This window comes from Sturnira hondurensis, unplaced genomic scaffold (assembly GCF_014824575.4).
Source record: "Sturnira hondurensis isolate 20B ecotype Veracruz unplaced genomic scaffold, ASM1482457v3 Scaffold0007222, whole genome shotgun sequence".
Taxonomy (NCBI): domain Eukaryota; kingdom Metazoa; phylum Chordata; class Mammalia; order Chiroptera; family Phyllostomidae; genus Sturnira; species Sturnira hondurensis.
The window spans coordinates 2,785,541-2,809,009 of record NW_028079853.1 but is presented as its reverse complement, the minus strand read 5'-3'; the positions used below and the strand labels follow the sequence as shown (position 1 = coordinate 2,809,009).

Here is a 23,469-nt window from a genome sequence, read left to right as displayed (position 1 = left end):
TACTTCACAGCTAGATAATTTTTTTCTGAGTCAGCATCCAATTCAAGATCACGTGTTATGTTTATCTGTCATGTCTTTTTAGTGTCCTTTAAAATACAACAATTACTCAGTTTTTCTTTGAATTCTATCATTTTGATATTGGCCAGTTATTATGTAGAATGTAGAAACAATTTGGGTTTAATAGTAAATTAAACTAAGTTTGGATATTTATTATTTTACCTAAAAAGTACTTAATTATGTATCTCTAATGCCCTGGCAGTTGTGGCTCAGTTGGTTGTAGGATTGTCTCGTAGACCAAAGGGTTGTGGGTTTGATTCCCAGTAAGGGCACATAACCAGGTTGCTGGTTCAACCTCTAGTTGGGGTGCATACAAGAAAACAACCCATTGATGTCTCTCCCTCTCTCTCTGTCTCTCCTTTCTTCTTTCTCTAAAAGCAATGAAGAAAATGTCCTTAGGTGAGGATACACACACACATAAATACATTTATATATATAATCATGTAAGGATTTAAAAGAAACAACCAGAGTACTATTATCACTCAGCAAAATTAATAAAAATTCCTAAATATTATTTAATATCTAATCCTTATTTTTAGCATCTAATGTCAATTTTCCCTGATTGTCAGGGAAAATTTGTTTGAATAATAATATGAAGGTATCCATTCTATTTCTTTGCATATGTCCCTTAAGATTTTTTAAGTTTATAACATTTTCTCTTTCTTTTTTCCCACATGCTATTGATAGTTGAAGAAACTTGGTAATTTGTTTTATAGAAATTCCTACATTCTGTATTTGGCTAATAGTTTTGTTTTTTTTTTAAGATTTTTAAAATTTATTTATTTTTCTTTAGAGGGGAAGGAGAGAGGGAGAGAAACATCAATGTATGGTTGCCTTTTGTGCATCCCCTGCTGGGAGTTGGCCTGCAGGGAACTGGACTACAACCCAGGCATGTGCCCTGACTGGGAATCGAACCTCGATCCTCTGGTTCACAGGCCCGCGCTCAATCCACTGAGCTACACCAGCCAGGGCCTGGCTAATAGTTTTTTACTTAATGCTTTTAAAAATATGAGGCAGTGGTTTAAAAAGGAAATAATGGTGCAAATCACCTATTTTACTTGATATACACCTTTATCTCCAGGGCATGTTATCCTCAGGATCGAGGCATTCTTCTTTACAATTGTGATAATGTTGATGATTCTTGAATCATGATTTGGCTTTGCTCTTTGGTGTCTGCCAAAAGTACTTATTCTAGAGTCTGGCAAAGGTACCAAGTCCAGTCTAAAAATATCACTTGAACTAGCATGATAATTATTATAACAATTTTCGTATATGATCATAATATAGTTTATAATTATAATTCTATTCCACTCCATCTAATGTAAATATGACCTGCTTTGTTCCTAGTCCTAAAACTGTTATAAAAATGAATAATTAATTTTTCATTAACTTATTTTCCTAAGAATAATTTATATAGAAGCAAAGGCTAATTGTTATTGATTCACCTGCTTTATCTTGCTAGGGAAAGACAAGTGAATAAAGTAGAACATAAACAGGCTAAGCTCTCTCCGGTGTCTAGGATCAGCTGGTAGTTTGACTAGTGGCTGGGTGACCTAGCATGGCCTCACTCACACGTCATTTGGCTTCTATTGGCTGTGATACCTTGATTTTCCTCCCTATGGCTCCTTATCCTCTAGCAGGTTAGCTTGGACTTGGATCACATGATGGTTTTGAGGTTTCCATGTGCGTGTGTGTGTGTGTGTGTGTGCCTGCCATATTTTTTTCATTCATCCATTGGCAGACAGGTTGTTTCCATGTCTTTGTTACTGCGAATAATGCTGCAGTGAACATTGGAGTGCATATAATTCTGATATAGTGATTTTATTTCCTTAGGATATACAGGTGGGGCAGGAGTAGATTAACAGTTGTTCACATGAAAAACAATACAATAATTAATAAATAAAAAAGAATAAACTCTGTGGTTCACATTCTCACAACTGTAAACCTATTGGGTTGGTCAAAAAGTTCGTTTGTTTTTTTTCTATAAAATAAAAAATATATTTTTCATTTTCACCAATAATGTTATTGATATGGATATTTTGATTATGTCACTTGTCTCCTGCATGATATAAACATTGATTGTTCTCAGTTAAGGTCTCAATTGGATCATTGTCAGCTTCGAGTGGTCTACCTGACTATGGGACATCATTCAGCGACAAATCTTTAGCCCAAAACTTTGCACACCACTTTTGACACATTTGATCAGTTGCAGCACCTTCTCTATACACTACATAAATCTTTTTTGTGTGTGTAAGTTGTGTTTTTACCTTTTTTGAAATAATAAAGCATAATATGTTGAAAATATTGTGTATTTCTTTCCATCTTCAATATTAAATTGGCTACACAAAAATTCATCAATTTTGACAAGTTTTTAAAAATGCACACTGATATGGCAGCTGTCACAATACAATCTAACAAAATTATTTTGAGTGAAGTCAAAGGCAACTAAGTACTATTAGAGCCATCTTATGGAAAAAAACAAACACACACATTTTTTGGCTGACCCAGTACTTTTGCCCTACCCTGTATACCCAGAGTGAGATTGCAGGATCATATTGTAGTTCTGTTTTTAATTTTGTGTGGAACCTCCATACTGTTTCTTATAATTGCTATATCAGTTGACTTTCCATCAGCAGTGGACAGGGGTTCCCTTTTCTCCACATACTCACCAACACTTGTTATATTTTGACCTTTCGATGATAGTCTACGACAGGTGTGAAGTAAACAGGTATGTGAAGGCATACATCATTTTGGTTTTGATTTTCATTTCCCTGATTAGTATAGTGAGTATCCTTTTATATACCTGTTGTTACATTTGTATGTCTTCTTTGGAAATATAAAGGTCTGTTCAGGTTTTTTGCTTATTTTTAAGCTGTGTTATTTTCTCTGTGTGTGTGTGTGTGTTTTGCTGTTGAGTTCTATGAGTTTTTTAAAAAATATGATTTGAATATTAACTCCTTAACAGATAAATGGTTTGAAAATAGTTTCTCCCATTCCGTAGGTTGCCTTTTCATTTTGTTGATGATTTCTTTACAGGGAAGGCACTTTTAGTTTGATGTAGTCCCACTTGTTTATTTTTGCTTTTGTTGCTTGTGCTTTTGGTGTCAGTTCTAAAAAATCATTGCCAAACCAGTGTTAAGGAGCTCTTTTTGTATGTTTACTTCTAGGACTTTCATATTTTCAGGTCTTATATTTAAGCCTTTAATCCATTTTTGAGTTGACGTTTGTGTGTGGTATAAGAGGGAAATCTGAAGGGTCATTGTTTTACATGTGGCTATCCAGTTTTTCCAATACATTTACTAAAGAGACAAATTATTCTTTCCCAATGGAATTTTCTTGGCACCTTTGTTGAAAATTTATTGTGTATGTGTGGGTTTATTTCTGGTCTCTTTATTCTGTTACACTGGTCTGATTGTTTTTATGTCAGTGCCATACTGTTTTGATTACAATATCTTTGTAATATAATTTGAAGTCAGGAAGTATGATGACTCCAGCTTTGTTCTTCTTGCTCAAGATTGCTTTGGTATTTCTTTTGTGGTTCTTTGTGAATTTTAAGATTTTTTCTCTTATGTGAGAAATGTCATTGAAATTTTGATGGGGAATTTTTTAAAAATCTGTAGATCACTTTGTCTAGAATGGACTTTACAACCATCTTAATTCTTTCAATCCATGTACACAGGATATTTTAAAATTTATTTGTATTTTCTTTAATTTCTTTCATCAGTGTTTGAAAAAATTGTAAGCCAATGTCCCTGATAAACATAGATGTAAAGATCCTCATCAAAATAGTAGTAAACTAAATTCAACAATACATTAAAAGTATTATACACCCTGGTCAAGTTGGATTTACCCCTGGGATACAAGGATGGTTCACATACACAAAGCAATAAATGTTATATACCACATTAACAAAACAAAAGATAAATGTTACACGATCATTTCAGTAGACTCAGAAAAAGCATTTGAGAAAATTCAATATTTTTTCATGATAAAAACTCTGAACAAGTTAGGTATGAAAAGAATGTACCTCAACATGATAAAAGCCACATTTGACAAGCCCACAGCTAACATCATATTAAATGGTGAAAAGCTAAAAGCTTTTCCACTAAAATTAGAATAAGTGTGCCCACTCTCGCCACTCCTATTTGCCATAGTACTGGGAATCCTAACCAGAACAATTAGACAAGAGAAATTTTAAAAAATCATCCAAGTTGGAAGGGAAGGAGTACAATTGTCTCTGTTTGCAGCTGACATGATCTTATATAAAGAAAACCCTGAAGACTGCTAAAAATGTTAAAACTAATAAATTCAAGTTTTAGGGTATAAGAATCACCACATATGCAAAAATGCAAAAATCACTAGCATTTCTATACACTAATGAGGAAATGTCTGAAAAAAGCATTAAGAAAATCTCATTTACGATAGCAATACTAAAAACAAAGTAATTAGGAATAAATTTAACAAAGAAAGTGAAAGATCTGTATCCCAAAGGCTTTCTTAAGGTTTCTTTTTCTTTAGCTTTCTGCTGCTACTACCCAGGGGATCAGGGATTACACATTTTTAAGTATTATGTTTGGGATTAGTGTTTTCCATGAAAAATACCTCCATTCATAGTTTCTATTTCAATAGGTAAGCTTGGTGTTCAGCTTACAGTCTTCTATTTCTTAACTTTTCTCCCACTACTACATTAATACTTCTCCCCACTTTAGGAATAGAAGTACTGCTATTCATTTTGATAGTCCCATTATGAAAAGGTATTTAGTCAATGCACTACATATATTATGAAATGCCTCTCCCAGGTATTTGTTTTTAAATTTTTTTCACTGTGGTATTGAAAGTTTGTCATCTTTTGGAGAATTGAATTTCAGGCAACAGACTAAAATAATGGAAATAAAACCTATTGTCTTTTTAAGGAATTAATTTTTAGTAAGGAATATAGAACAACCTATCTCTCTATTATGTGTTGCTAAGTTTACCACTGGCACTGGTTTTTAGTGCCAGTATTTGTATTAGGAATATAGTATGGAATTGAAAAATACCTTAAAGTAAGGTTCTTCTCTTTATTTTCTTCATTGTCTTTATTTTATAGATGAAGCTGAGCAGTTAAGTAATATGTCCAGGTTAGACAGTCAGTAAAAGAGCTGGGAGTTGGACTAGATCTCCTGACTCCTGGCATGATATTCCTCGACATCATTCTGTGTATAATTTTGCTTCACAAGATTTTCATTTCCTTTTCTTTTAAAATAACTTCCCCCCCAAAGTCAATTTATTTTTCTATCACTATACATTTTTAATGTTATTATATATCATTGAGAAAATATTTTTAAATTCGTAGAAGTTTATTTGATAGCTTTATAGACACATAAATACATTAATTAAAGCTGTATGTAAGTTTTTAAGTATGATATGAATTAAGTTGAAATGTGTTGAGATGTTAAATAAGTTGGGAATAGAGGCTAGTGTAGCCAGAAAGAAAATAAAGATTTCAGATAGGTAGGAGGTTTAAGAGGAAGTAATAGAATAATAAAAAAGATGGAATGGATTCCGGCTAAGGTGGAGGCATTGGTAGATATACTTTAACTCTTTGCACAACCAAAAGAAGGATAACAACAAATTCGAAAATAACAACAACAAAAAATTAACCAGAACTGCCAGAAAATTGAACTGTATGGAAGTCTGACAACCAAGGAGTTAAAGAAGAAACACTCACCTAGACCAGTAGGAGGGGTGGAGATTCGGGCAGCACGGTGGAGAGGACTTGTGGTAAGGTGGCGCCTGGAGGACCAGGCAAGGTGGCAGTTGGCCCACTGGGGGAGGCAGTGGCAGGCAGATGGGGTGAGGTGGTGGCTAGTGGAGTGGGAGGTTCCACATTTGCATGCAGATAAATGGGGAGGAGTAACTGAGGACAGGGACAGACAATGCAACCCAGGGTTCCAGTGCAGGGAAATAAAGCTTCAAAACCTCTAACTGAAAAAATCTGTAGGGATTAAGGCAACAAGAGAAACTCCTAGCCTCACAGGAATTCACTGGAGAGATGCACAGGGTCCTAGAACATACACAAAACCACCCACCCATGAATCAGCAGGAGAAGGACCCAATTTGCTTGTGGGTAGTGGAGAAAGTGACTGAAAGTGAGCAGGGAGCTGAGCAAGCAGCATTGTTTCCTCCTGAATCCCTTCCCCACATACAGCTCCACAACAGAGTGATGTGGGTTGCCCTGCCCTGGCAAATACCTAAGGTTCTGCTCCTTACTATGTAACTGGCACAAGACAAAAAAATACAGCCCTAATGAAAGAACAGATTAAAGCTCCAGAAGAAATACAACTAAGCAACAAAGAGATAGCCAGCCTATCAGATGCACAGTTCAAAACACTGGAAATCAGGACACTCACAGAATTGGTTGAGTATGGTCACAAAATAGAGGAAAAAGTGAAGGCTATGAAAAGTGAAATAAAGGAAAATGTACAGGGAACCAACAGTGATGAGAAGGAAACTGAGACTCAAATCAATGATTTGGAGCAGAAGGAAGAAATAAATAGTCAACCAGAACAGAATGAAGAAACAAGAATTCAGAAAAATGAGGAGAGGCTTAGGAACCTCCAGGACAACTTTCAACACTCCAACACCTGAATCATAGGAGTGCCAGAAGCAGAAAAGAAAGAGCAAGAAATTCAAAACTTATTTGAAAACATATTGAAGAACTTCTCCAATCTGGCAAAGGAAATAGACCACCAGGAAGTCCAGGAAGCTCAAAGAGTCCCAGAAAAGTTGAACCTAAGAAAGCACACACCAAGCCACATCATCATTATATTACCCAAGATTAAAGGTAAGGAGAGAATCTTAAAAGCAGCAAGAGAGAAAGAAACAGTTACCTACAAAGCTGTTCCCATAAGGCTATCAGTTGATTTCTCAAAAGAAACCTTACAGGCAAGAAGGGGCTGGAAGAAGTATTCAAAGTCATGAAAGGCAAGGGCCTACATCCAGGATTTCTCTATCCAGCAAAGCTTTCATTTAGAATGAAAGGGCAGATAAAGTGCTTCTCAGATAAGGTAAAGTTAAAGGAGTTCATCATCACCAAGCCCTTATTATCTGAAATGTTAAAGGGACTTATCTAGGAAAAAGAAGATAAAAAATTTGAACAGCAAAATGACAATGAACTCGTAATTATTAATAACTAAACCTGAAAAAAACAAAAACAAAAATGAACTAAGCAAAACCTAGAACAGGAACAGATTAACACAATGGGAGATCACATGGAAGGTTATCAGTGGGGAGGAGGAGGGGGGAGAATGGGGGAAAAGGTATAGAGAATAAAAATCAGAAATGGTAGGTACAAAATATGCAGGGGGTTCTTTAGAATAGTATGGGAAATGGGGAAGCCAAAGAACTTGGCTTTATGACCCATGGACATGAACTAAGATGGAGGAATGATGGTGGGAGGGAGGGTACAGGACAGAGGGGTATAAAGAAGAGGACAAATCTGGGACAACTGTAATAGCATAATCAATAAAATTTAAAAATGGAATGGACGTTATGACAGAAAAAGGTACTGGGAATGAATTAACAAAATGCCAAATGTGAGTTCTTTGGAGAGGTCTAGTAGTGTATGAGGATAAGGCTATATTGATTTGAGGCTGATGATAGTAATTGGTGATGATCAGTTGAATTGAAAGAGAGGGAAGAATGATGTAGTTGAGGTTTAATATAGATTGAAGCAAGGATATTGCAGACATAAGGTTGTTAATAAGGCTTAGAGTAAAGAGAAAAATATATAAGCCCTAATCACCTAAGAATATGAAAATGAATGTTTGGGGTGGATAAAAAAACAGCAGAAGTATTTTTGAGAGAACAGTCTATCCACATTGGAGACTCTTCTGTCCTTAAGGTATGTGTCCTTTAGGAAATAATAAAGATGATAAAATTGATACTCTTTAAGGTATACTACTTCATGTTATTAGTGTGCTAGTATTCATATTACTTGTCAGTGCTATTTATATGTTATTGCAATATTACTGTACTTCTCAGTAGTGAAAATTTGGTCTACCTATATATTATGTGGTATTTTCAAGGTTGTTTTAAATGATAGTATGAGAAATGATGGTATTAGAGAAGGTAAATGAATCTAATTTGAACTTGATTTCCTCATATTTTAAAATTTTATTTATTTATTTTTAGAGAGAGAGGAAGGAAGGGAGAAAGAGAGGGAGAGAAACATTGATGTGAGAGAGAAATATTGATTGGTTGTCCTCAACTGGGAACCTGGCCCACAACCCAGGCAGGTGCCCTGACCGGGAATCGAATCAGAAACCTTTTGGTTCACAGGCTGACACTCAATCCATTGAGCCATACCAACCAGGGCAATTTCCTGATATTTTGAAAGGACATTTTTCTGTTAAGTTTAAGCACTGTAAGCTTATGCTTACATAGTGTGCTTAATTTATAAAGCATATTACATGGATTATCCCACTTACAAGTCTTAAATTTTTTGTAAGGTTAATAGTATAAAGTATAGAATTATAATTACTCACTGTATGTGTTAATATATTATCTATTAGATAATAGATGCAATTTTATCTATTTTATTGATTATGCTGTAACTGTTGTGATAAGTCAGTAGTTTTTTGAGTGCCTATAGGCTCTTAAGCTTTAAACAATAGAATCTTTGCCCTAAAGGGATTTGTGATATAATATAGTAGGGAGAAACACATTAGGTAGTAAAGAATAATCTACTTTTACATTAGACTTAGTGATATATTCACATCTATATCATATCCTGAATAAAATAACTATATCTATTTAAAATGTTATCTAAATGTGATTCTTATACTCTTCTAACACCTTAGAATTGTCAATATTTAATATTAAATTGCATATGCTGATAGTAATCACAAAGGTGCTCAGAGGGAAAGAGTGAAAATGATAGCTATTGAACTTTTTTTCCAATCTCAAATGTGCTTTTACTACTATGGAAAGTTGAGACAAGAACACCAAATACAGAAATAGTTATATGTTTGTTTATAATTATTCTAAGAATTTTATTTTCACATATACAAAATATTTTGTGACAGTCATTCAGCTTTCTTAAAAATATAAGAGAATAGTTTTAGAAGGAAATACTGTTTATATGCACAAATATTGATGAACTTTAAAGAACCTATTTAATCATAGCACTGAACTAAGTGAAGGGTAAAATTATTTTTCAAAAGAACTTTGAACTTTTTAAATTACAGTTCATATTCATTATTATTTTGTATTAGTTTCAGGTTTACAGCATAGTGGTTAGACAATTTTATACTTTACAAAGTGTTCCCCTCCATATTTCCCATATCCATTTGGCATTGTATACAGTTATTGCAATATTCCTGACTATATTTCTTATGCTATACTTTACATCCTGTAACTACTTTGTAACTACCAATTTATACTTCTTTTTTGAAGTCTATTTTATTGATTATGCTGTTACAGGTGTCCCAATTTTTCTCCCTTTGCCCCCCTCTACCCAGTACCACTCTTCCCTCCAGCAATCCCCTACCTTAGTTCATGTCCATGGATTAAGTGTGTGTAAGTTCTTTGGCTTCTCCCAAAGTTCTGTAAATTCTGTTGTTTCCTATACTACTCTTAACAACCCCTGTCTATTTTGTTCCTACCAATTATGCTTCTTGATATCTACACCATTTCCTCCTTTCTCCCTCTCCAAGGAGTACATACAGAGGGCCCATAAACATATGAAAGGATGCTCAACATTACTAGCCATCAGAGAGATGCAAATTAAAACCACAATGAGATACCACTTCACACTGGTCAGGATGCCCATCATAAACAAATCAACAAATGACAAGCGCTGGAGAGGATGTGGAGAAAAGGGAACCCTAGTGCACTTTTGGTGGGAATGCAGACTGGTGTAGCTTCTGTGGAAAACAGTATGGAATTTCCTCATAAAACTAAAAATTAAACTGCCTTTTGACCCAGCGATTCCACTGCTTGCAGTATTATTTATAATAGCCATGTGCTGGAAACAACCTAAGTGCCCATCAGTAAATGAGTGGATCAAAAAACTGTGGTACATTTACACAATAGAGTACTAGAAAGCAGAAAGAAAGATGGAATTCCTACTCTTCACAACAACATGGATGGAACTGGAGAATATTCTATGTTAAGTAAAATAAACCAGTTGGTAAAAGACAAACACCCTATGACCTCACTTGTAAGTGGAACCTAATCAGCAAGACAAACAAATGAGCAAAACAAACCAGAGACATGGAAATAAAGAACAAACTGACAGTGACCAGAATAGTGGGGGAGGGTAATAAGAGAAAGAAAGGGAAGGGGCAAGTCAAGGAACATGTATAAAAGACCCATGGTCATAGACACCAGGGTAGGGATTGACTATAAGGAGTGCAAGGTGTGGTGGGCAGGGCAGGGGAGAGTAACGGGGAAAATGTGGGACAACTGTCATTGAACAACATTTAAAAAAGTTAAAAAGGTTGCTGAGGCTATTTGGGGTCTTTTTGGTTCCATATAAATTTTTGAAGTATTTGTTCTAAATCTGTGAAGTATGCTATTGGTATTTTAATAGGGATTGCATTGTATCTGTAGATTGCTTTGGGTAATATGGACATTTTAATGATGTTTATTCTTCCAAACCATGAACATAGTATATGCTTCCATTTATTTGTATCTTTCTTAATATCTTTCTTCAGTGTTGTGTAGTTTCTAAGTACAGATCTTCTACCTCCTTAGTTAGGTTAGGTTTATTCCTAGGTACTTTGTTTTTTGCTATAGTCAATAGGATTTTTTCCTTAGTTTTTTTTTTTTCTGTTAGTTCATTATTGGTGTATAGAAATGCCATCAATTTCTGAATATTGACCTTGTATACTACTGCTTTTCTGAATTCACTTACTAGGTTGAGTAGTTTTTTTGGTGGAGTCTATAGGGTTTTCTATGTACTGCGAATAATGATAGTTTTATGTCATCCTTTTCAATTGGGATGCCTTTTATTTCTTTTTTTTGTCTAATTGCTGTGGCTAGAACTATCCAGTAAGATGTTGAATAAAAGTTGTACATTTACATAATGGAATACTATGCAGCAGAAAGAAGAAAAGGGGCTCCTACCCTTTGTGACAGCTTAGATTGATCTGGAGAACATTATGCTAAGTGAAATAAGCTAGGTGGTGAAAGACAAATACCATATTATCTCATCTATAAGTGGAACTTAATCAACAAAACAAACAAGCAAGCAAAATATAATAGAAGCATTGAAATTAAGAACAAACTGATAGTAACCAGAGGGTGGTGGGAGAGGATAATTGGGGGGAAAGGGGTAAGAGTTGTCAGGGAACATCCTGTATAAAGGATGTGTGGACAAAGCCAAAGCAGGTAGCATTGAGGGTGGGAGGTGGGGATAGCTGGAGTCAGGGGGAGTGGTGTGGGAAAAATGGAGGCAACTGTACTTGAACAACAATTTTAAAGGAAAAAAGAGTGGTGGAAGTGGACACCCTTGCCTTGTTCCTGATCTTAAGGGGAAAGGTTTTAGTTTTTGTCCCGTGAGGATGGTGTTGGATGTAGGTTTCTTGTATATCTTTTATTACATTGAAGTATGCTCCCTGTGTTCCCACTTTGCTTAGTGTTTATTATAGATGGAAGTTGGATTTTATCAAATGCTCATTCAGCATCTGTTGATATGATCATGTGATTTTTACCTTTGTTTTGTTTGTGTGGTATATTGCTTTTATTGATTTTTGAATGTTTTAACTATCCTTGCATACCTGGGATGAATCTCACTTGATCATGGTGTATGATCTTTTTAATGCATTGCTGGATCTGGATTGCCAGTATTTTGTTGAAGATTTTAGCATCTGTGGTCATCAGATATCTTGACCTGTAGTTTTCTTTCTTTGTTGTATCTTTACCTGGTTTTGGAATTAGGATAACGCTTGCCTAGTAAAAATAGTTTGAGAGTCTTCCCTCTTCTTGAATTTTTTGGGGATAGTTTGAGATGGTTAGGAGTTGGTTCTTCTTTAAAAGTTTGCTAAAATTTGTCTGAAAAGCCATCCTGACAAGGGCTTTTGTGTGCTGGGAGTTTTTAGGTTACTGCTTCAATTTCACTGGTAGTTATCTGTCTACTCAGGCTTTCTGCTTCTTCCTGATTTAGTTTATGAAGATTTATGTTCTTAGAAATTTGTCCATTTCACCCCATTGTCCAATATCTTGCTATATAGTTGTTCTTAGTAATTTCTTATAATCCTTCGTGTTTCTGTGGTATCAGTTTTAAGTTCTCTTCTTTTTTTCTAATTTTGTTTATTTGGGTGGTCTCTTTGTCTTGATGAGTGTGATTAAAGGTTTGTCAATTTTGTTTATCTTTTTATAGAACTACCTCCTGGATTCACTGATTTTTTAAAAGATTTTATTTATTTTTGACAGAGGTGAACGGAAAGAGAAAGAGAGAGAAATTTTGATGTGTAGTTGCCTCTAATGTGCTCTCTACTGGGGACCTGGCCCACAACCCAGACATATGCTCTGATTGGGAATTGAACCATCAACTCTTTGTTTTGCAGGCTGTTGCTCAATCCACTGAGCCACACCAGCCAGGGCTCTTTTTTTTAAATTTTTTAGTTCAATTGTTATTTAATTCTGCTCTGATCTTGATTATTTTCTTCCTCCTACTTGCTTTGAGATCTGTTTGTTGTTGTTCCTCTAGTTGTTGTAGATTTAGGATTAGGTCGTTTATTTGAGATTTTTCTGTCTTCTTTAGGTAGGCCTGCGTAGTTATGAACTCCCCTCTCAGTACTGTCTTTGCTATATCCCATAGGTTTTGGATTGTTGTGTGTTCATTTTCATTTATTTCCAGATATTTTTTAATTTCTTCCTTGCTGTCATTATTAATCCATTCATACTTTAATAACCTGTTATTCAGTCTCCATGTAGTTTAATGTGTTTGAGTTTTTTCCTTGAGGTTAGTTTCTAGTTTCAAGCCATTGTGATCTCAGAAGATGCTTGATAGGATTTCAGTTTTCTTGAAATATTTGAGGCTTGTTTTGTGTCCTGCCGTATGATCTAATTTTGAAAATGTTCCATGTGTGTTTGAAAAGAATGTATATTTTGCTTCTTTGGGTTGAAAGGTTCTGTATATATCAGTTAAGTTCATTTGATCTAGAGTGAGTTTTACTTTCTACATAAAATGCTTTCCTGGACTTACTCCTGAATTTTATCAAATGACTTTTCAGATCTTTTTGGTATAGTCATGAAGTTTTATCTTTTATTTTGTTAACTTAATGAATGGCAATACATATCTTGACAGAAAACTATCTTTGTGTGAAGTTAAATGAGATTAGATAGTCAAACTCCACCTAAATCCAACAGGGAGACAAACATTTAAATTTTATTTTCTTTCTTTCATCTGAGAGAAAAAGAAAAGTACTAGTGATCTTCTGGCTTTATAAAGGAAGCACATATGTACTTATATTTTTTGGAAAATGCTATGTCAACTTAAAGTATTATTACCAGGGAACACATTATTAAGTAAAACAACTAATCGGGATTATAGACTCTTTAGAGACTAAAGATTACATTCACAAAAGATTACATTCATAGCAGGCAGCAGTAGTCTATAAAGTATAGCTGTCTTATCCTTTCTAATCTGGTGTCTTTCATTTATTTATTTTTCATCTAATTGCCCTGCATAAGACAAGAGATGTGGTAAGAGCTTACTTTTCTCATCTTGTCTTACCTGTCTCATCTTTTCTTGATCTTAGAAGGAAATAATTATTTTTTGGCTGATTAGTATGATGTGAGATGTAGATTTTTCATTAATGTCCTTTTATCAGATTGAGGAAGTTGCATATGATTCTACTTTCAAGTGCTTTTTAACATAAATGGGTGTTGGATTTTCTGAAATTCTTCATCTACTGAAATAAGTCATGTGATTTTTGCCCTATATTCTATTGATATAGTATATAATATTAAGAAACTTCTTAAATATTAAACCTACTTTGTATTTCTGAGATAAATCCCACCAAGACATGTCATGTGTCCTTTTTATATGTTGCTGGGATCAGTTTGTAAGTATTTTATTGAAGATTTTTGTATCTATTAATGAGAATTAGTGTTTTCTGTTTTTATAAATGTCTATCAGTTTCTAGTATCAGAGTAATACTAGCCACATAGAATGAGTTGGGAAGTATTCCCATCTTTTTTGGTTTTTTTTGGAGAGCATCTATATTCTGATTTTGTTATCCACATTGGTCTGTAGGAAGATTAAGGCTACCTTTCTCTTGACAATGTTATGTTTATAAGCCGAAGTAAGGAAGACTATTTGGAATCAAGTGGAAAACATGACTAGAAAATGAGTTCTGTCTTTTGTTGTTTGTTTGTTTTATCAATTTAATTGATAACTCTTTAGAGATTATATAACAGTAGTTGGTTGGTTAAGGATATCATGATGCTTTCATATTAATAAGCTCTGCAACTTCAAATAGTTTGGAGTAAATTTACACACCTTTTTGTAAAACTATTTCCATGTTATACGGTTGAGTGAAAAAATGATTATAGATCTGGTTATATACTATATAATATGCATATGTATATGGGTTCTTACATACTTTAAAAGAAAATGAGGAAGTTTTGCAATGAATTCCTTACATTGTTTTCTCTGGGGGATAAGAGTTTTAGATGAACTACATGCTGTAGTTGATCTTTCTTTTCATCTATTTACATTTGTAAATTACAAATGTAAATTTTTAATGAAAGTATTTTCATTAAAATAGTCTTGGATCACTAAATGTCTGGTTGAGAAAGATATAGAATCTATTTTTTATTTTTACCTATGTGGTCCTGTATTTTTTTGAAAAATTAGAGCACATTTTATATTGAAGTCCTCCCTTGCTTGTTTGTTTTGTTGATTAGGTTCCACTTATGGATGAGATCATATAGTATTTGTCATTTACTGCCTGGCTTATTTCACAGCATAATACTCTCCAGTTCCCACCTATCCATCCATCTATTCATATTATTTTTTTAATGTATTTTTTTAAAGATTTTATTTATTTATCTTTAGAGAGGAAGGGAAGGAGAGAAAGAGAGAAATATCAATGTATGGTTGCCTCTTATGAGTCCCCTGCTGGGAACTGGCCCGCAACCGAGGCATGTGCCCTGACTGGGAATCGAACCGCGATCGTGTGGTTCGCAGGCCCGCACTCAATCCACTGAGCTACGCCAGCCAGGGTTTTTTATGTATTTTTAAAATAAGTTGCAGATGTCAGTACACCTTATCTCTTAAAAGTTCAATATGCATATCATAAACTGAGAGTTCAATATTTGTTTATAATGATTTTTTTCTTATCTTTTTTGAGATATAATCTCATACAGAGAAAGCACAAATTTTATTGAACCATTGAATGAACTTTGACTAATGTATACATTTGTGTAATCCAAACCCCTACCAAGATATAGCATACTACCTTCACTCAATAAAGTTTCTTCAAACCTATTCCCATTCAGTTCTGCTCAGGTCCACCACTGATCTGATTTTTTCACCATTTTTAGTTTTGTTTGTTCATAATTTAATACAAATGTAATTATACTAAATGCACTCTTTTACACATTGCTTCTTTTACTTAGCATAATGTTTTTTGAGAATTGTCTGTGTTGTTGCATCTGTCAGTAGCTTTTGATTGTTTAGTAATTTTCATGTATGTATATATCAGTTTTGTTTATTTATTTTCTTCTTAGATATGTTGGTTGTTGTGTATAAAGTTATTAGAGCTATATGTATACAAATTATTATGTTGAATATATATGGTCTTTATTTTCTTGGGTACATACACACATGAGTGGAATTTCTAGGTCATAGGTCAGGTATTTATTTAGTTTTACAAGAAGCTGCAAGACGTTTTTCCAAAGTGGCTGTGTTATTTTATACTCCTACCAACATTTAGTAGTTGTAATTTTTTCTTTTTAAGCAAATAACAATTATTTTAGTCATTCTGGTTGTGGGATAGTGGTATTTTATGATTTTAATTTAACTTTCCTGATGACTATTTTACCATTTGCTCTCTTTCAGACAGTACGGCATGGTTTTCCTTATCAACCCACAGCGTTAGCCTTTGATCCAGTTCAGAAAATCTTGGCTATTGGGACAAGAACAGGTGCTATAAGAATGTATCCTTAATTTTTGATTCGTTATTTGTTATATTAGTAGCAATTACATTTTTAATACTCATGTGAGTGAATGTATTAGTGACCAAATAAAGTTTATTGTTTCTTCAGATGCAAGTAACGACTATGAAAACCCTCATCAGATTTATTGGCATATTTTTAATGTTTGTGAGATAAGCATTGCTTTCCTTTCTTTAATTCCTAATATTGGTAATCTGTGTATTCTCTTTTATCTTTTATCCTGATCAATGTGGCTAGAAGCTTATCAGCTGTATTGATTTTCAGAAGAACCAACTTTTGGTCTCATTGCTTGCCTGTACTATTCTGCTATATTCTGTTTTATTGATTTCACTTTGATCTTTTTTATTTCCTTATTTTGTACAACTTTGGGTTTAATTTTAGCTTTTTCTTGTTTCTTAAGGTGGAAACTGAGATAATTGATTTAACTTTCTTCTTTTCTTTAATATGCTTGTAGTACTATAAATTTCCTCCCAAATTTTGTTTTAGTGTCATCCCATTTTTTAAATTAAACTTTTCATTTTGAGATAGTTACAGATTTAATTGTAGTTGTAAGAAGTAATACAGAGAAATCCTTTGTACTCTTTACCCAATTTCCAACATCTTATAAAACTATAGTATAGTATCACAAGGTTATTGAAATTGATACCCTCAAGGTACAGAACATTCCTATCATCATGTGATTGGAATGTGATTCCTCCTGTTGCCTTTTATAGTTATACCCTGTTCCTCCATTTCTCCCACTCCCACACATAACTCCTGACAATCACTAATTTGTTCCTTATTTTAATAATTTTACCATTTTTACAATGGAATTCTGTGGGAAACATGACTAGAAAATGTAACAGTTGGGATTGGCTTTGTTCACCCAGCATAATTATCTGAAGATTCATCCAAATTGTTGTATATATATATCAATATTTCATATTTTTATTGTTGAGTAATATTCCAGGGTATGGATATATCACAGTTTGTTTAACCATTCACTTCTTGAAGGATATCTGCTTTCCAGTTTCATGGCTATTATGATTAAAGTGGCTATGAACATTTGTGTGCATGTTTTTGTGTGAATGTAAGTTTTCATTTCTTTTCCATAAATGCCCAGGAGGTCAGTTGGGGGTTGTGTGGATAACAGCACATTTATTTTTATGAGGTGATGTCAAACTATTTTCCAGAGTGGTTGCAACATTTTACATTCCCACCATCAGTGTTTGAGTGATCCTATATCCCTACATCATTTGCTACATTTTTATGTTATTATATTTTTTATTTTAGCTATTCTGATAATTTTATAGTGGTATTTCATTATGTTATTTTAATATTGGGTTGGCCAAAATGTTCATTTGTTTTTTTCATAAGATGGCTCTGGTAGTGCTTAGTTGTCTTTAACTTCATCCAAAACAATTTTGTTAGATTGTACTGTGACAACTGTCATATCAGCATGCACTTAAACAAAACTTATCAAAACTGGTGAATTTTGTGTAGCCATTTAAATTTTGAAGATGGAGGAAAATAAGCAACATTTTCAGCATATTGTGCTTTATTATTTTAAAGAAGGTAAAAATGCAACTGAAACACACACAAAGGATTTGTGCAGTATATGGAGAAGGTGCTGTGACTGATCGAATATGTCAAAAGTGCCTTGTGAAGTTCCATGCTGGAGATTTTTTTGCTGTATGATGCGCCACAGTTGCGTAGACCAGTTAAAGTTGATAGCAATCAAATCGAGACATTAATTGAGAAAAATCAACATTCTACCATGCAGGAGATACCTGACATGCTCAAAATATCCAAATCAATAAAGTTACTGGTGAAAATAAAAAAAAATGCATCTTTTATTTAATGGAATAAAACACACAAACTTTTTGACCAATCCAAAATATAGGGTGGGGCAAAAGTAGGTTTACAGTTGTGAGCAAGTGAGACACATTTTATTCTTGTATTATTGTTTAGTATTATTATATTTTTTTCATATGAACAACTGCAAACCTACTTTTACCCCACCCTCTATTCTAGATACTAGTCCTTTGTCAGATATATGGTTTGCAGTTATTTTTTCCAATCTTTAAATTGTCTTTTTACCCTTTTAACAGGCTTTCTGAGACCAGTTTTTCCTATATAGATGTACTTTTGGTATCACCTCTTAAAGCTCTTTTACTAACTATGGATGTTCATTATTTATTTTTTTCCTTAAAATTTCATGATTTTACATTTTATATTTGAATACAGGTTTCATTTTGAGTTAACTATTTATTTGTATTGTGTTTGTCTAATTTTGTGTTTTTTAAATATAATTTTTATTTAATTCTTGTTCAAGTACAGGTTTCTGTTTTATATTCCCAACCCTGCCTGCCCCCTGCCCCATGCTCCCCACCTCCCTCCCCTTTCTACCCCCCACCCTTAGTTATTGTCCATGTGTCCCTCATACTTGTTCATGTGAGTCCATTCCCTTTTCCCCTATGATTCTCTCCCCTCTCCCCTCTCCCCTCTGTTTGTCTAATTTTGATATTGGGGTAATACTAGCCTCAGAAAGTGAATTGAGAAGTGTTACCTTCGCTTCTGTTTTATGTAAATAAAATTGGTGTTAATTCTTTAAGTGTTTGGTAGAATTCTATAGTTAAAGTACCTGGGCCTGGTGATTATTTTAGGAGAGATTTTATATTACAAAGTCAACTTATTTAATAGTTATAAGGCTATTTTGGTTTTCTGTCTTAATTTACTTGAATTTTGGTAGTTTATAGTTATTCTTACTAGTGGTTTATAAATTTTATTGATTTTTTTGAGGAGCCAGCATTTCTTTAATTGATTTTCTCTATTTTCTTGTTTTCAGTATTTTTTCTGGCTTATCTTATTTTAAAAAGTGAGTTATAATTTTAGTATATGTGCTGCCGAAGCGAGCACAAAAAGTGAGTTATAATTAACATACAGCATTGTATTAGTTTCAGGGTGACTTTATTTTTTTACTTTGCTTGTCTCTTGGCTTATTTTGCTTTTTTTCTATTTTCTTGAGGTAGGAACTTAGATTATTGGTTTGATATCTTTCTTTTTCCAAAGATATGCACTTAGGGTTATGTTATTAATTCTCCTCTCAGCACTGCTTCAATGGATACTACAAGTTTGAATATGTGTGTTTTCATTTCCATTTATTTACATGTAGGTTTAAAATTGTCTTCAAGACTTCTTTTTTGAACCATGAATTTCTTAGAAGTGCTTTAATTGGTGTTTGGACATTTTCTTGTTGTCTTTTGTTACTGATTTCCAGTTTGATTTTATTGTGGCCTGAAAACACTTTGTATGATTTCAGTTTTTAAAAATCTGTTACGGGTTGTTTTGTTCCCTGGGATATGGTCTGTCTTGGTGAATACTCTGTGGACTCTAGAAAAACATCCATTCCTTTTATATTGAGTAGAATGTTCTATATTCTTTAACTAGATTGTTGGTTGCTTGTGTTGGTCAGTTCTGTATCTTTCCTAATTTTCTGCCTGTTAATTATATCAAATCCTGAGAGTGAAGTAAATTTGGTTCTCCAAATCTGTTTCTGTGTACAGTGATCCCTGACCTATGGCAGGAGTTATGTTCCAAAGACCCCCACAATAGGTGAAAATCTGCGAAGTAGTGGTGTTATATTTATTTTATTACTACATACATTTTAAGGCTTTATAAACACTTCCCACACTCCTATAAACCTTTCCCACTCTCTTATTAACCTTTCCCACACTCTTATAAACACTTCATATGCTCTTAAACACTTTCTACACTCTTAAACCTATGCAATTTAACAACATATAAAATTATAGATGGGTACTGACCACTGAAGTATACTGCAAAATTCTATGATATAGTGAAAACTCTGTGATATAGAATTAGATATAAAAAAAAACACAATACAGTGAAGCCACAATAAGTGAACCATGATACAGGGACAACTGTATATTTATTGTTCTTTTTAGCTCTATTAGTTTTTGCTTTCAGTTTTTTTGGGTTCTGTTGTTTGTTGTGAATACAAGTAGAATTGTTATGTCTTCATAGTGGGTTGATCCCTCTATCATTACGTTATGTCTTTATTTGTCTGTAGTATTTGTCTTTGCTTTGAGATCAACTTTATTTGATATTCATCTAGCCACTCCTGCTTTTAAAAAATTAATGTTTGCATGGTATATCTACTTTAATTCTTTTACATTAAACTTACTTATGTCATTGTATATGAAGTGAATTTATTATATTGTTGGATCTTTTTGGGTTTTTTGAGGTATAATTGACATATACCATTATGTTTGTTTCAGGTATGCCACATAATGATTTGATATTTGTGGATACTGTCAAATGATCACCACAATAAGTCTAGTTAACAGGCATCTAGTTAATGCCATCACAGGCATTTTGTAACTAGGCAATACATAGTTACAAAATATTTTTCTTGTGTCATCTACTATCTTAGCAACTTTCAAATATATAATACAGTATTATTAACTATAATTTGCATGCTGTGCATTACATCCCCAGGTCTTATTTATTTTATAACTGGAAGTTTGTACCTTTCGATGATCTTTACCGATTGGGCCCGCCTCTCAAACATAATTCTGGCAACCACCCGTCTGTACTCTGTATCTTTCATTTTGGTATTTTTGCTTGTTTATTTGTTTTTTGTAGATTCAATGTTTGTGAGGCAATATAATATCTGTATTTCTCTGTCTGACATTTCACTCAGCATGATGCCTTCAGTGTCCATCCATTTGTCACAAGCGGCACCATATCTTTCTTTTTTTATGGCTGAGTAAGATTTCACTGTGTGTATATATATAACACATTGTCTGTATCCGTTAGCTCGCCAGTGGACACTTTAGTTTTTTTCATATCTTGGCTATTGTAAATAATGCTGCCGTGGATATGGGGGGTGCATGTTTCTCTTTGAGAGAGTGGTTTCATTTTCCAGGATTCATACTCAGAAGTGGAATTGCTGGATCACATGGTAGCTCTCAATTTCATCTTTTGAGGATCCTCTATGCTGTTCCCCATACTTGCTGTCACAATTTGCAATCCTACAAACAATAGGGGGGTTCCCTTTTCTCCACATCCTCAGCAACATTTGTCTTTTCTTGTTCTTTTAATGTTAGCCATTTTAACAGATGTGAGGTCTAGATTTGCATTTTTCTGTTGATCAGTGATGTTGAGCTTCTTTTTATGTATCACTGGCCGTTTATGTGCTTTCTTGGAAAAATTTTCACTCAGATCCTCTGCCTATTTTTTCCTTACAGAGTTGTATATTTCCTATATATTTTCATATTAACCTCTTATGTGATAGATGGTTTACAAACATTTTTTCCCCTTGCATAGGTTGCTTCTTCATTTTGTTTTTTATAAGTTTGAGTCCTTTCCCTTTTTTCTTGGTTAGTCTAGCCAAAGTTTTGTCAGTTTTGTGTATTCTTTCAAAAAAACAGGTCTTAGTTTTGTTTTTTCTCTTTCTATTCTTTATTTAACGTATTTCCACTCTGATATTTATTATTTTCTTTGTCCTGCTAACTTTGAGCTTAGTTTTTTCTTTTTCTAGTTTCTTAAAATACAAAGTTAGGTTGTTTATTTGAGATATTTCTTTTTTTTGATGTAGGCATTTATCACTATAAACTTTGTTCTTAGAATTGCTTTCCTGAATTCTATAAGTTTTGGTATGTTTTATTTCCATTTTCATTTGTTTGAAAATGCTTTATGGTTTCCCTTTTGCTTTCTTATTTGACTCATTGGTTGTTTGGGATTGTACTGTTTACTTTTCACATATATGTAAACTTATCACTTTCTTCTGGTTATTGATTTCTAGATTAATACCATTGTGGTTAGAAAAGATAAAAGATATGGCTTATTTTTTTTTGTTTCATATGTATCCAAACATATGATATATCCTGGAAAATTTTTCATGTGCACTTTAGAAGAAAGTATATTGCTGGCACTGGTGGATGGAATGTTCTGTATACGTCCATGAGCTCTATTTGATGCATAGTGTTATTTATAATTGATTCACTCATTCCTTATTAATTCTGTAAAGATGATCTCTCCAGTGTTAAAAGTTGGATATTTAAGTCCCCTGCTATTATTATATGCTGTTTATTTTCCCTCCAGTTCTGTTAATATTTGCATTAAACATTTATGTTCTCCAATGTTGAGTGAATATATATGTATAATTGTTACATCCTCTTGATGAATTAACCCCTTTCTCTATTATAATCTTTTTTCTCTCATGACTGATTTGACTAAAAACCTATTTTATCTAAGAAAAATATAGGTATACCTGTTCTCTTTGGGTTACTATTTTCATAAAATATCTTTTTCCATCTCTCTACTTTCAGCCTTCATGTGTCTGTAAAGCTAAAATGAGTCTCTTACAGATAGCATATTGTTGAATCTTTTTTCTTAAATCCATTCAGCTACTTTGTACCTTTTGATTGTAGAATTAGTCCATTTATATTAGTAATTATTGATAGATAGATATTGGGTTGCCCAAAAATTTCATTTGTTTTTTTTCTATAATATGGCTGTAGTAGCACTTAGTTGTCTTTAACTTCATTCAAAACAATTTTGTTAGATCATATTGTTGCAGGTGTCATATTAGTGTGCATTTAAAAAACATCAAAATTGTTGAATTTTTATGTAGCCATTTTAATATTGGAAGAAAATATACAACATTTTTGGCATATTATGCTTTATTATTTTAAGAAAGGCAAAACACAACTGAAAGGCAAAAAAAGATTTGTGTAATGTATGGAGAAGGTGCTGTGACTAGTGTATAAAAAGTGGTTTGTGTCAATGTGTCAAAAGTAGTTTGCAAAATTTTGTGCTGGAGATTTCTTGCTAGATGATGCTCCATTATTAGGTAGATCAGTTGAAGTTGATAGCATTAAAATTGATTCATTAGTTGAGAGCAATCAGTGTTCTATCACACAGGAGATAGCTGACATACTCAAAATATCCAAATCAATAAAGTTATTGGTGAAAATGAAAAATGTCTTTTACTTTACGGAAAAAACTAAATGGACTTTTTAGCCGACCCAGTACTTACTATTGACACTTCCTTGTTTTCTGAAAGTTTTTAGTTTCTTTGTTCCTTTCTTTTTGTCTTATTGTCTTCATTTGTGATTTATGTTTTGTATTTGTTGTTTGTGTGTTTTAATTGCTTTCTCTTTATCTTTTATTTAACTACTGCTGATTTTTTTCTTTGTGGTTACCACGAGGCTCATGTAAAACTTCTAATAG

At 33.3% G+C, this 23,469-nt stretch overlaps 1 protein-coding gene across 1 annotated transcript in view; it reads left to right on the top strand.

Moving 5' to 3' along the window:
- STXBP5L (syntaxin binding protein 5L) overlaps nt 1-23,469 on the top strand; it is a 340,069-nt gene that overhangs the window by 22,469 nt on the left and 294,131 nt on the right. The window contains exon 3 of the mRNA XM_037051540.1: nt 16,115-16,212. Coding sequence (XP_036907435.1) covers nt 16,115-16,212 — 98 coding nt within the window. The remainder of the gene's footprint in view (nt 1-16,114; nt 16,213-23,469) is intronic.